Source organism: Vulpes lagopus, chromosome 1 (assembly GCF_018345385.1).
Source record: "Vulpes lagopus strain Blue_001 chromosome 1, ASM1834538v1, whole genome shotgun sequence".
In the NCBI taxonomy this organism is placed as follows: Eukaryota; Metazoa; Chordata; class Mammalia; order Carnivora; family Canidae; genus Vulpes; species Vulpes lagopus.
This window is the reverse complement of record NC_054824.1, coordinates 130,320,049-130,334,922: the sequence shown is the minus strand read 5'-3', so window position 1 is coordinate 130,334,922 and position 14,874 is coordinate 130,320,049. Positions and strand designations below refer to the sequence as shown.

General features: G+C 36.3%; 1 protein-coding gene across 2 annotated transcripts in view; it reads left to right on the top strand.

Moving 5' to 3' along the window:
- Positions 1-14,874, top strand: part of NOL4 (nucleolar protein 4) — a 393,871-nt gene that overhangs the window by 283,549 nt on the left and 95,448 nt on the right. Inside the window, exons 7-8 of one of the 2 annotated variants that reach the window (XM_041761170.1) lie at positions 2,753-2,932; positions 3,654-3,845. In XM_041761170.1, the coding sequence (XP_041617104.1) occupies positions 2,753-2,932; positions 3,654-3,845 (372 nt within the window). The remainder of the gene's footprint in view (positions 1-2,752; positions 2,933-3,653; positions 3,846-14,874) is intronic. The other variant, XM_041761256.1, reaches the window with a different exon arrangement.

The window sequence follows — 14,874 nt, the reverse complement described above, 5'->3', positions numbered from 1 at the left end:
CATCTTAATTATTTTTGTTTTAGCAATTCTGAATAAAGCTGCTATAAACATCCCTGGACAGTTTTTTTAGACATAGGTTTTTAACTCTTTGGTTAAATACCAAGGAGCATGACTGTTGGTTCATATGATAAGAGGATGTTTAATTTGTAAGAAAAAGCTAAACTGTCTTCCAAAATGGTTGTACCATTTTGCATTCCCATCAGCAGTGAATGATTTCCTGTTGCTCCACATCTTCACCAGCATTTGATGTTGATATTGAGGTTCCAGATTTAGATTTTGGCTATTCTAATAGGTATATGGTATCTCATTGTTGCATTTCCCTGATGACATATGATGTGGAGCTTCTTTTTATATGTTTACTTGCCATCTGTCTTTCTCCTTTGGTGAGGTTTCTCTTAAGGTTTGGGGCCCATATTTTAATCAGGTTGTTTGCTTTCTTATCATTTAGTTTTTAGTGTTCGTTGTGTATCTTGGCTAACAATCCTTTATCAGATTTGCCTTCTGTAAATATTTTCTCCCAATCTATGGATTGGCTTCATTCCCCCATTTTTAAAGGCCAGACCGTTTTGTAGAAAATGGGACACTGCTAACAGTCTTAAATGCTATTTCTATAGAGAACATTTCTTTGTTGCTGTGAGAGGAGAAGTAGAGGTCATATGTTGATACCTATCTCAGCCTAACTTGAAAGAAAATGCAAATTAACATGAGAAGTAGAGAGCAATTATAGTGTTTAATTCCGTGTCAAATGCCATGTATTTTAAGAGTTCACAGTTTAGAGAAACATTGAAGTAGACTGAGGTAGAAGAGGGAATCTTCGTGAAAATTAAATTTACTTGGATTGGCCTTGAAAGCTAGTTGTATCTTCAACAGTGAGAGAGGCAGGAAATCACATTCCAGCTGAGAAACTAGATTCAGAGTTATACAGTTTCAGTTTATATTATAGGGGGAAAAATTGATTATGCTTTAGATTTAGTTATGAATATCCTCAGATAAGACTGAGTCTTCTTTACCTGGAGGAACTAGAGGTATAAATCTGACTTCATTCCAAATGACTGTGTTGATAGTAGACAGCTGGACAGTGGGGTTTCACATGAAATGTTGAAAGAATATATAAGCCCAGCATATTTGCATTCAGATGAGTGTATTGTTGCACATTGGCATTAAAAAATATATACAGTATATTTTTCAAAACTATGGAATATTTCCCTTTATTAGGTAGATCTACCGTGTTGATAATTTGAAATATTATAATATTAGACATGTTTATGTCTAATTTGTAAGAAACACCCATACTGTCTTCCAAATATAAAATATATTGTTTTTAAATTTTTAACTTTATTTTTATGTCTGTGATCTATTCTACTTTTATTATTCTTCCTCCAATTATGTAGTAACAATATATTAGCATAATCCTCACAACATGCTACACATATGTTATCATTGCTCCCAGGCACATTTTCGAACACTGCCGATTTAAAATTTTCCATTGTGAGGTTCTTTCAAAAGCATTTTACTTTGTTGATTTGAGAATGCTAATGCTGTTTACAGAGATCTTAATCTCATTTCTTGAGGCCACCTATGTATCTAAGTTCTCATGGGTGAAATTTGGGTTGTTACTCTGGCCTTAATCATGATTAATTTCTGTGCCACTCTAGACTCAACTGCAAAGGACTAAAACTCAGATTTAAGCAAAGAAAGACTAAGGGGGGACGGGTGTGGGAGGGGTACAGTATCACACAGCTGATGGGTTAATTTCAGGCACAGTTGAATCTAGAATCTCAGATGACATTATTAGCACCGTATTCTGCTTAGCCTTGCTGTATTCAACTTAATTTCAGTTACCCAGAGGTAAAGTTGGGGCACACCTGGGTTAGAGAAGGTTGCTGCCCTGGGATTGGCACTCTCACCTGGTGGAACAGAAGCTGTTCCTGAAAGGAAAAGATGCCACAGGACAAAAAAGTAGGAGATACCACAGCAGGACCCATGGTTGGTCTTGAACCCTATTGTTGAAGCTTGTGAGAACTGCGCTGATCGGCATTTGTCTTCCGTTAAGCTTTAGGAAGCATTAAGCTTAACATGACTCTGAGGAAACCTAGTTCTTTTTTTCTGCCAAAATTCAGGGCCATCATAAGACTCACAATTTAAAAACTGATTTTCAAGACGTTGTCTTATAATTAGCACCCCTTAGTATCAATATTTTGTGTAGTCCTTGTTGGGCACATCTATTAAATATATCCACCCCTTAGGTTCCTTATCTGTTAAAAACATTACTAATATGGTTAGACTGACTAAGCCCTGAGGTCATTTCTAAGGATATGTGTGATTCAATGATTCTTTTGCAAAGGTGATTAAAGGTTAATTAAAGGTCTTCCCTCCTTCCCTCCCTTCCTTCCTTCCTTCCTTCCTTCCTTCCTTCCTTCCTTCCTTCCTCCCTTCCTCCCTTCCTTCCTTCCTTTCTTCCTTCTAGAGTATATTGAGTGGGAACTCTTTGCTCTAGAAAAGCTAAATTCGATAGAACTTTCTGTAGTGTTAGAAATGTTCATGCAGCTATGGAATACTGGTAATGCGACCAGCATGACTGGGGAGATAGATTTTTCTTCTCATCTCCCTTCATTCTGATTCAAATGAAAATAGCTACAACTCTGGGATTCACTTCTTTCAGCAAGATTTTTGAGAAACCAATGAAATTCAAAGCTGCATTTGTATGCTGTGCAATGGATTTAAAAGCAGCAATCTGCCCCTCTCTTTCCAGTCTCCGGCACATAGCTACTCAAGCTACGAGTCTGGCAAAAATGAGAGCGTAGACCGAGGTGCCGAGGACCTGTCCCTGAACAGGGGAGATGAGGACGAAGATGAGCACGACGAGCACGACGACTCCGAGAAAGTGAACGAGACCGATGGCGTTGAGGCCGAGCGGCTGAAGGCCTTTAATGTGAGTCCGGCCACCCTCCCCGCGTGGCTTCCTTTACCGCTTCACTTTCGTGTTGTTGCTTGTTGGTAAATGTGGCTATTCTAGAGACATGTCTGTTTAATTTACAGAAGGATTTAAAAAGTACATGAAACACTCTTTGCCAACCAGACACCAGAATTGCTGTGTTTTGTTTAGAATTTTAAAGCCAAATGTGAGCTGAAAACTGGATTTGTGTTGTGTGAGTATGCATGTTTACCTAGTGGATGAGGGGCCTCAGCTTCTTCCTCGGAAGAGTATGCCTGTCACCAGTTATTTCTCCCGCCTTCCCGGCTTATCTAATTATGCATGACAAGAGAGTCCATTGTTTTCAGAGATGATTGCACTGTGCAGTGTCACAGTGGAGCAGTCGCATTTATCCTTAATGGAGAATTTTATGGGGTGCTTAATTGTCACAGTGTACTGTTATTTCCTGATTTTTTTTCCCTACACAATAGTCTATACTTTTCTGTCTGTGTGTCTGTCTGTCTGCCTCTCTCTCTTTTTTCTCTCTATTTTTTTTAATCCAACCATTTCGAAAGCCTTTAAAAGGGTGTTTGCGTAAAATCTCTGGCTTTCCATGGCAAAGTTCTCCAGTGCATAAAGCAGAAAAGAGTATTTTCCTATCGGTAATCAAGACAGGAAGCTAGGAACAGCAGAGAGCAGTCCTCCAAACCCTTCTCCTCTGTCTCCCTCTTGCCAACAGATGTTTGTCAGGCTGTTTGTAGATGAAAACTTGGACCGAATGGTCCCAATCTCTAAGCAGCCCAAAGAAAAGATCCAGGCTATCATTGACTCATGCAGGCGACAATTCCCTGAGTATCAAGAGCGTGCCAGAAAACGTATACGTACTTACCTCAAGTCCTGCAGGCGGATGAAAAGAAGTGGTTTTGAGATGGTGAGTTTTGAATTAAAACACAGCCCTAGATTCCATCAAAATCCCACATGTAAACCATGACACTATTTTTTTTTTCATCTTAGTGTCTTTTTTTATTTTTTCCATAATGTCAGGTCCAAGGGGTTTTTGTTTGCCTGTTTGTTTTTCCCCCCTTCTCCTTTTCATCTTCCTGAAGTATTTACCCCCTTTGTCACTCAATAAGGAATACCTGGTGAGACCAGTGCTCACAGGCACACGTGGTACCATGTCATGGAAAATGACGGTGATATGAGTAAAAACCAGTGAGAACCAGCATCTCATTTTTGTTTGTCTTCTGTCACTGCTAAAGCAGATTAAAGTTAACCAAGTCTCCAACTGAAGCACAAGTCGTTGCTTTAGATGGCCCATGAGAATGGCTTTCTCTGGAACCAAAGAAAATGGATGAATCCACCTAAGTAATACTGTTTTCATACCAGTGGTTAACAGGTAGCATGCCTTGAAAGTAAAGATCAGGGAAATGAAAATCCTCATGTGAAAAATAAGGTTTTGTTGTACATGGTGTATTTGTGTGCTTGTGGATGGTAACATGAGCTTTCATATTCATCTGGGCTTTACAGATGGATGAGATTTTGTTGACATCAGATTGTTTACAGATAGAAATCAGTTATCAATGGTTTCTGAACTTTGTTCTATTTCAGCTGGCTCTAATTGTTATTCCTAGAAATAGTGTATACATTTACAATGTGCTTTTTAAATTTGTGTTTTTTAATGCATGTGAGCAGCAATGTATTAGAAATTTTCTGAAGCCATCTCCCCCCTTTTCTTGGCTCCATCAAAGCTAAGAACTGTTAGTGTTTGTGATCAGTGTATGTAATGTGTTAGTTGTGAAGGGGTGGTGCTGGTGAAGCTAGGAGAGGTTTCAGAGATGTCATTTGGAGAAATAGCTTTTTAGATCCAAATGCAATGACAAAAGCAGTAAATCCACTATCTACTATCAGTCCTTCCCCACTGGCTTGTAAAAATACCTTCAGTATTTATTTATTTATTTAGAGAATTGACAGGGGTAGGGGAATGGACAGAGAGGGAGGGAGAGAGAGAATCTTAAGCAGGCTTCACACCCAGCATGGAGCCTGACACAGGGCTCAATCTTATGACCCTGAGATCATGACCTGAATTGAAATCAAGAATCTAATGCTTGGGGATCCCTGGGTGGTGCAGCAGTTTAGTGCCTGCTTTTGGCCCAGGGCGCGATCCTGGAGACCCGGGATCGAGTCCCACGTCGGGCTCCCGGTGCATGGAGCCTGCTTCTCCCTCTTCCTTGTGTCTCTGCCTCTCTCTCTCTCTCTCTCTCTCTCTCTGTGTATGACTATCATAAATAAATAAAAATTTAAAAAAAAAGAATCTAATGCTTAACTGATGGAGCCACCCAGGTGCCCTCCTTGTATATCCTATAAAACAGAATCTTTATACACTCTCTGACTTTAAGAGAGGCAATCTGCCTAGTTGGGACCAAGCTCAATGTTCAGTCCTCAGAGAGCCTGGTTTGGAGTTCTCGCTCCACCACCCTGGAGCTGTGTGACTGGCACATTGCTTCAGCTACCTACACTCAGATGCCTCTAGTAGAGGTGGTAACTCCTAATTTATAAAGTAATGAGTATTATATAAGTTGTCACTTGTAAAGTTCTGCAAGCCATTTCTGACACATGGTAGTCACTCAATAAATTTTAAATCTGAAAATATTTTAAATATTATTTAATCTATCATCTGATGAAAGCTTCCCAAACCATTTGTATTAAACAATCACAGAATACTCCATTTAAGTATTTGTTTACTTCTCAGAATAACTATATTGAAGCCAGAGTTTGTAGTGCATAAGTCATTTTAAAATAAAAATGGCATTGCTATGCCTTATCAAACTGAATTATGGCAGGAGAGATGGCATAGAATAAAAGAGAAGGAGAGTTTGCTTGAGGAAATTAAAGCTATTTATCCCATTACTCAGTTATTGAAAGATTATTATTGCCTACTCAATAGGAAAAAGATGACAGATAGCGTAGCTAAACAGGTGTAAAAGTCTAGAGTCCTGGCATTGACTTTTAGTTCAGAACCATTTAACAGCTGATATAAAATTGCAATTGAACCTAAATATGTCTCATTCAGAATAGAATGTACAATATATACTTTCCTTTTTCAGTAACAATAAAGATGATATCATCTATCAAGGTTTTTATTACCAGCATCTGGCATTACTATTTCTTTTCTAATCTTGTAATATTATTTAGAGATTTTTTGGTAAAATTTATCTTATTTTATTTATTTATCTTATCCATTAATTATTTTTTATGAGAAAAAAAACATTGTCTTGTAAGATTCCTAATTCCTTTAAAGGCATATTTGGGACTCACAGGTTTTCCTGTTGATTGTATTTATTTACTTCAATATGGACATCTATTTGTTGTAAACCCTGTGCTATGCATAGAGAAGGACAAAAGTTGAGATTCAAAGTCATGTAGTTTTGCAAACTAATCTTAAAGAAATATACTATAAAGAAATGCTATTTTATTTTTATTCATTCATTTATTTTTTTTCATTCATTTATTCAATAATGTACATACATTATATAAAGTTATAAGCAGAAATATTAGAGATTTCTGACCAGTTAATTAGGAAAAATTAACATGTTCCCTGATCATTATGATTCATTGAGGTGACAAGTTGTGGGAAGTAAAGTAAGTACTTAAGTAAAAATACAAGGCCAAATATAATTAAATGTTAAATGAGCAACATGAATGAAAATTTATATTGCAGGTTAGTTTTTTTATATATATTTATTCAGTACTACTGGAAATAGCAAATCTACCATCCAGCTGACCGTTGGAATCTTTTCTTTTTTTTAAATATATCACTTCATTGTTATGGGACATGGGGAAGGATTAGGTGCCATTTTGAATACTTATCTAGAAGAGATAGGAAAAATGTATGACTAGGGCAGTAGTAATTGCAACTAAATATAGTATGTGAATATTTTTGCCCTCACTTTTTAAATTTGATATAAAATAATATCCATAGTTTTTTAAAAATCGGAACAGCATTAAATATAAAATCTTGTTTTCTGTTATGTTTTATGTAGGTAGACATGAAAAAAAAGTCTTATTTTCAGCAGGTTTTTACATACAAATTATTCTGTAAGACTTTATAGGTCAACAAGACAACATAAGAATTTTTAAAAATAGGGATCCCTGGGTGGCGCAGCGGTTTGGTGCCTGCCTTTGGCCCAGGGCGCGATCCTGGAGACCCGGGATCGAATCCCACGTCAGGCTCCCGGTGCATGGAGCCTGCTCCTCCCTCTGCCTGTGTCTCTGCCTCTCTCTCTCTCTCTGTGTGACTATCATAAATAAATAAAAAAAAATTTATTAAAAAAAAAAAAGAATTTTTAAAAATATAATTGTAAAATGAAATTTTTAAGTGTAGGATTGTTTGGTAGGATATTCCATCTCTTCCAGTCATTTGGGCTTTCTAAGCCAGAAGACTCCTTCAGTAGAGTAAAACACAAAACATTGAATTATATGTTTTGTGTTGACTTTGAGAACTTCAGAGATAATCCCATAGAAGTGGTTTATCACAACATATATTAGTTAAGAATGTTGGCATTCATTTTGGGTTAATTTCCCACTGTCATTAATACAAAATATATTCATGGTTAATAATAATTATCTCTTAAGAATTTACATGCCAACATAAATACTTTTAATTGACTTCACTGAATTCACATAAATATTAGAGTAGGTATTTATACATTTTTTTTCACTAGAATTAACAAGACCCCACAGATGTTGACTGCTTAAGCAGCCAAAATTTCATGCCATCACTGTGAATGGCCTCTATAAAGGATGAAGTACAATAACTATATTACTATCGTTATATAACTATCACTTTATTACTTTATATTATGATTCTTTTCTACACCTTTTCACCAAGTCACTGTTACCAATCCTTTCAAATCATAAAATCCTCAGTGTTGAATATCAAAGGGCACCTTTTATGAAATATAAATCTCATAAGTTTGATCCAGAGTACTGTTTTCATTAGATTTTTAGAACCCAATGAATGGGCTAAACAGCCATTAAATTAATCCTTTAACAAACATATCCAATTGCTACTGATTCAGTTGTGCACTTTTGACTCTCAAATTACTTTAGTTTTCTGAAGAATATCTGTTGATTATTCTAGAATAAAAATGTTTGTCCAAGATGCCCTGATCTTAAATTCAAGAGCAGGTATAACAGATAAGATCATAAAAGCCAAACTTTATGAACAAGATGGGATTGGCCCATACCTGAGTAGTCTGTGTTATAACGATGTTATCTCCTTTTGTGTTTGAGCGTATATTGTTAGAGACTGTTTCACCGTGCTGCATATGTTTACATGTATTTTTTTATAAAACTGAAAGGATATTTAGGGGAGCTATTGTAAGACACTTGTGGTCTATCATTCCTACTGTATCTCAAATTGTGCCACTATACTAAGATAGATCAGATACCCTAGATATTTGAGTTCAATAAATTCAGCATCTTGAAAACTTACCTATTTACTTATTTTTAAAATATCATGTGATTCACTATGTTTGGAGAAATAGGTCTATGACATACTCGTAGTATTTTACTAAGTGTTTTTTCCACTAGGCTACTAAAATGTCCATAAATTACCTTATTTCAGAAACTTCCTTCAAAATGTAATACAAGAAAAAAAAAAACTGTCTCTCCTATGTAGATAGAATGCTTTTTATTTTCTCTTGCCCAGGACCATGCAACTAAATACGTTCACTTGTGTGCCTCACTGCCAGCAAGTTGAGAGCCAAAGTTTATCTGAAGTCCTAGTTATCCTTTCATTGAATTGATGAAAAGGTATATATTTCTTTAATAGCTCTGATATCTATTTTAGGGGGAAATGTGAGATATAAATTTAAAAAGTATTTAAATCTAATTATAGAAACACCATGTTTTAATACCATAATGAAAAATCTTTATTATACTATTTCTTTTTTTATTTTATTTTTTATACTATTTCTTTTTAATCGCATCCTATAGTACCCTCCTCAGCTATTTTGATATCTAGTCTCCTGAGCTTATGACTCTTTCATCAGAAAAGAAGTAATGTTTAAGCAATAGTACATTTTTTAAAGGGAATTTCCCTAATTACATCATTTGCCTTTAGTTGTTTAATGCAGATGAAAGTAGAAAGATTGAAATTTGATTTCAATTTAAAACTTCCCTGGTAGGAGCATTGCAAAAGCTGCAGTGACACTGGCTGTTCATTCTTTAGCAAATGGAGATATAAAGAATGAATTCAAGTGCTTCTTTAGACTGAAACTTTGATTAGAGATATACCCATCCGTTCGTTCATACAAGGTCATGATTAAAAACTCTGTAATAACCTGTGCAGCCATTTTTCACATTATTATTCCCATAACTGTGTAGGTTTCTGTCTTTGTGACCAATTAACTTAATTGATACTAATTAGCGAACACATTTTGTTTGAATTCCCCACCTGCTACTTGTACCAACTTTTGGTCTCTTTTTTATAAATGTCATCTCCATCCCCCAGGATACTTTCATGCCATCTCCTGAGGTCTTTATTCATAGTATTTCTTTTTAATTACATCCTCTAATACTCTCCTTAATAATTTTGCTATCTGACCTTTTGAATTTGCAATTCTTTTTTCTTTCTCAGTTTCAAGATCTACATCTCTATTTTACTTTGGCCATTGTTAACATGGATGTATCTAGCCTTGGTTATCACTCAAAGAGTCTGCATAAGCAAAATTAAAAACTTTCATAATCATCTGAAAATTTTTAAGTATCTGCCACTGTCTTTACAGAGGAAATGTCCTCATTGTATTTGCCCCTGGATGACCCCAAAGCCTATGTTCCCCATCATTCAGCTTCTGTCACAATGTTGTTTCGTCAACCATCCCAAGGCTTCTATTTCCAATTTTCCTTTTCCATAGAGAGAGAAAAATTTCTTCTCTTCTGACTTAAAAAAAGTCCTCAAACTCAAAGAAAGTATTTCATCTCATGTCTCTTCTACAATCTGAGACCATCCTTCTTTGCCAAGTTTCCTGAAAGATTATTTTATACTCACAGATCATGCATATTACTACCATCAACTCTCCTGATGATCCCTCACATTCAGACTCTGGTTCTCACTACCCTATTGAATTGGTTCTTTAAAAATCACATAGTCATGTGATCTTTGCACCAGATCTAAACATTGCATCTCAGTGAAATCACCTCCATTTTCTTGAGGCTCTTGTTGCTCTCCCTTATTATTTACCTTTCCTTGCTTTTGAGCCACTTATGAAAATCCTGGGCTTGGCCATGTACTGTGTATTTCTGAATCTACAGCTACTGAGGGCTGTTGTGTGGAAGCAGCTCTTCCCATAGAGTCCCAGTCATCTGCAGAGCTTTTGTATTTCATTTCCAAATGTCAGCCAGATGCTGGACAAATGTGTTATTCTATCCGCACGGAACTCTTTGTATTCTCCACCATTCATACTCTCCACTGGTCTTTCACCTCATCTACCAAATCACCAGTAAATTCCTCTTGACTGGGCTCTTTCTGGTAATAGTGCCACTAATGTCATTTACAGCAGTGCTCATAAACCCGGAATGAGACTGGATTCTTTCTTATATTTATGGCTTGCATCCTACCATTCACTGGATTCCGTTTATTCTTTCTTTGCTATGATTCTTGAATCAGTCTAATAATTTTGACTTTTGTGCAGCCCAGGTGGCTCAGCGTTTTAGTGCCACCTTCAGCCCAGGGTGTGATCCCTGAGACCAGGGATCGAGTCCCACATCAGGCTCCCTGCATGGAGCCTGCTTCTCCCTCTGCCTGTGTCTGTGCCTCTCTCTCTCTGTGTCTCTCATGAATAAATAAATAAAATCTTAAAAAAAATAATTTTGACTTTTATCATTAACCACTTTACTTCTAGTCCTTCATACTTCATACCTATACTCATACAGGATCCTAACTAGCCTATTTTTCATTTTATACTCCCCCCACCCTCTATTCCCAGGCAGGGACAGAACTAGGATTTGTGCCTGAAAGTTATAAAGTTGGAGCCTTTCATTAAAAGAAAAGTAATACACCATTATTAGCAAAGATTTAAGTAGAAGGATGAATATTTATTTCTAATTAGAAAAGATACTCTACCCCCCAAATTTTTAAAAACAGAAGTCTTGAAGATTCAAACCCTTCTCTCTGACATCTCTTTAGACAATTTTCAGACACACTTACATTTAAATATTTCCCAATTTTCACATGGCTTTCCACTCCCTATCCAGATACTTACAATATTCAGAAACTCTGTGAGTCCCATCCAGTTGAAATGCTCTTGTGTCTAAATTTCATTGGCTATATTAGAAATCTGTCTTTGCTCCCGGAGTAGTCTTCCTTGATTCTGGCTTTGATGTCAAACTTTTGCCACATCAGAAAAAGTTCTGAGTTTCTTACGATAATCAAGTATGGCCTTTTGAAACTTAGAGGCCTAGGTTCAATTCCTGTACAACTTTGTGTGATGTTTCTGAATCTCCAATTTTCTAAAGGAGAGGACTGTTGGGGTATTATATGTGATAATGTATATGAAATATTTAGCATATGATCTGGCCTCTTTCTATCCTTTTTTTTTCTAATATGTTCAATTCTTTCATTTCTCAACTTAAACTATCACACAGGATTTCTGGTACTTTTCTCCTCGTATGCTCTTGTGGTCCACTGATTGTTCCTGACTCAGGGATAATGAGTACTGTCCTCTCATTATTTACTAAATATATTAAGGTTGAAGAGTAATTAGAGTGTAAAGAATATAGCCAACATAGTTGTAAGACTTACTTATCACTGGATCTTTTAGTTTTAGCAAAATGTTGACCTAAGCCTCGTGGAGTACCCCTCATACACCGCACCCGCCTTCCCTCTACAAATACACAAATACTGAGTAGAATATAATAACTTTTTAAATACCTAGCTGAGAGCAAAAGAAAGAGAAGGAAATTTTCAGGCTATGAACTTGATAGGAAACCCATAACCAGAGTTATAAGCCCGTAATTTGATAGGGTAACAGATTAGCAAGGTAGAAAAACTGAATGTAGGCCAAAGCAGGTCAGGGTTACAGTCCGAATGCCCACTTAAGTTCAAGTGATGGGGATTTCATAACTGGAGAGGAACAGGAACTGCCAACTATATAAATAGCTGGGATTTGGAAAGGGTTACTCTCTTATGACAGGGGAATTGGAAACATCCAGTTATAACTTCAAGAAATAAAATGACAGGCATTATAAGCATTAAAATTAAAACCTTCATAGATGGGTTAAATAGGAGGTAGGATTCAGCCAAAGAGAAAATCAATAATCTGGGATATAGACTATAGAAATTACTTCTGGAAAGAAAAAGGGAAATAAGAAAAAAGAACTTAAGATTGAAAACAGAATGATATAGATAGATCTAAAAGGTATTTCCTAAGAGAAATTAGAATAAGAACAATATTCAAACAGATGAGGAGAGTTTTTTAGAATTGAGTAGACCATTGAATCCTAAGAACAGAAAAATAGATGAGCATAGAGTAGTATAAATAAAAATAAATCTATACCTGTGTACATCCTAGTACAACTGCAGCAGACCCAAGAAATTCTTAAATGTCACAATGAACAAACAAGAGATGATCTAAAACGGAAAAACAGAACGACCACACCTCTTGTCCTCAAAATAGATGCCAGAAGACTGTCTACAAGGGACTAAGGAAGAAAAAAGTCTTGATTTTGACTTTTCTTTTTTTTTTTTTTTTTTTGGCGAAATTGCTTTTAATTCACAAGTCAATGCCCAGCTAACCTCTGCTTCCAGAGTATGAAACAAAGAACTAGCTCAGACAATTTCCAAGGTTACCACTCACAGGTTGTATGGAAGAGCTGAAATGTCCTCCATGCAGAGGGAGGCTGAGCCCTGGGCAACAATGGAAAATTAGCAGCATTGGTGAGAAAATTTGAAGAAAAACACCTTGGATCTTGGTTCTTGGACCTGCTTTCTTTGCCAGTTGCTACTCATGGACTTGTATTCCTGAGCTTCAGTTTCCTCATGGAAGAATGGAAACAAATAGCTTTTACATCACACATGAAAACCAATGTCACTTGAAATAACAAATGTAAAAACTCCTACCCAATATAGTACCTAATATCTGAGGAACGTGATAAATTACAATATAATTTGAAACCGTGTTCCCTGGCTCCCTTTACTGGAAAACCCTCACTGCTCAACCTCTTCAACTAGTTGGAGGACTAAATCAAATATGTCTTTATCTACTTAGTCCTCACCTCTCACTAAAAGCAGCCCTAAATCTCTCTCTCTTCTGTGTGCAAATTGTACTTTGTGGTACATTTTTTGTAGTTTTATCCTGTCTTATATTGCTGTTATTTATATATTGGCCTTAGCTGCCTTATAAGAAGTTCTGTTCCTTGAGTACTATGCTGCTTACCTTGTTCATGTCTGTATCACTTATAGTGTTTTACACAGAGTGCAATTAATTGCTCATGAAAGCTGCTCAGTTCGTGTTCAATTCAACTGAATTGATATTGTCGAATGAAAGATGGATGAGTGAATGGACATTTACTAATGTGTTACTTTGTGGTAGAAATTACCTGGGAGATAAGCTAATTTTTATTGTGTTCTGTGTTTCACAGAATTCTGCACTTGGCATTTCAATTTTTAAAGTGACTGCTAACCTGAAATATAATAGTAAAAAAAAAAACTCTCTGAAGAAAAAGTTACATTACATTTAACTTTAACTCTTATTAACTCTTGAAATACTATTTTTGAAATATTTCGTAATGTTAACTGAATAGAATTTGTGTATGGTGTCAGGTTTCACAAATGAACTATTAGGGGCAGAGAGGCCATGATCAACAATAATCATAAGCACATCTAGTCACTTATTTTCAGAATTAAAAGATGTTTCCTAGTGGAGATTTAAGTAGGTAATCACTTCGTTAAAAATGATAATATATTATTTCAGTTGATAATTTAGTTTTTCTTATCTTGATCAAAGGTATTTTCAGATAGGATTAGCCAAACTGGGCTTCTGAGTATTAAAAATAAGACATTAAACCCTCATGTATTTGTGAAAGATCATTATTAAAGGCCAATAATGCTCTAAAATTACGGTCAAAGTGCATATCATTAACTCATAATTATTATCAAAGCTTGGATGAACATTAATTAGCATTTTTGTTGAAAACACATTTTCAATCTCCTTTTAAAGAGGTCAAGAGAATTTTCTCAAGAAACAGGCAAGTCCAGGGATTCACACATAGCTGGATCCATGGGGTCAGATGTTAGGGCTTCATGGCTCTCCTATTTCTTAACTATGCTTCCCTTGTGCATTAGCTTATATCTGAGACAAGTCCTTGCTACCTGTTATAAAATGATGCCATCAGTAGCTCTAAACTTCTCTCCCTAAAATTTACAATCCAAAAGACCCCTGGGTGACTCAGCAGTTTAGCACCTGCCTTCGGCCCAGGGCATGATCCTGGAGTCCAGGATCGAGTCCCACATCAGGCTCCCTGCATGGAGCCTGCTTCTCCCTCTGCCTATGTCTCTGCCTCTCTCTCTCCCTGTCTCTCATGAATAAATAAATAAAAATCTTTTTAAAAAATTTACAATTCAAGAACAATCTTCCAACTCTACATCCCCTTTTCCATGAAAAGACTTTGGTCCTATTTGGTTCATATGCCCATCCCTTGGATCGGCCACTGAAGTGAGCTCTCATGATGGTCCACACTAAGTCATGGCCAGGATCAGGTCAGTGAGGCTCTTTGATCATTATTTCTACCAAAACCATATAGGATGGGGGAAGAACAATTGAACTGTAATTTTTAGTCCACAGCCACAAGCCTTATCTGAAACCTTGGATCCTATGTGGTCCAAAATTCAGAACTTTTCAGATTTGAGGAATATAACACTTGCAACAGGGTCTGAGAAAACATCTAATATACAAATGTAT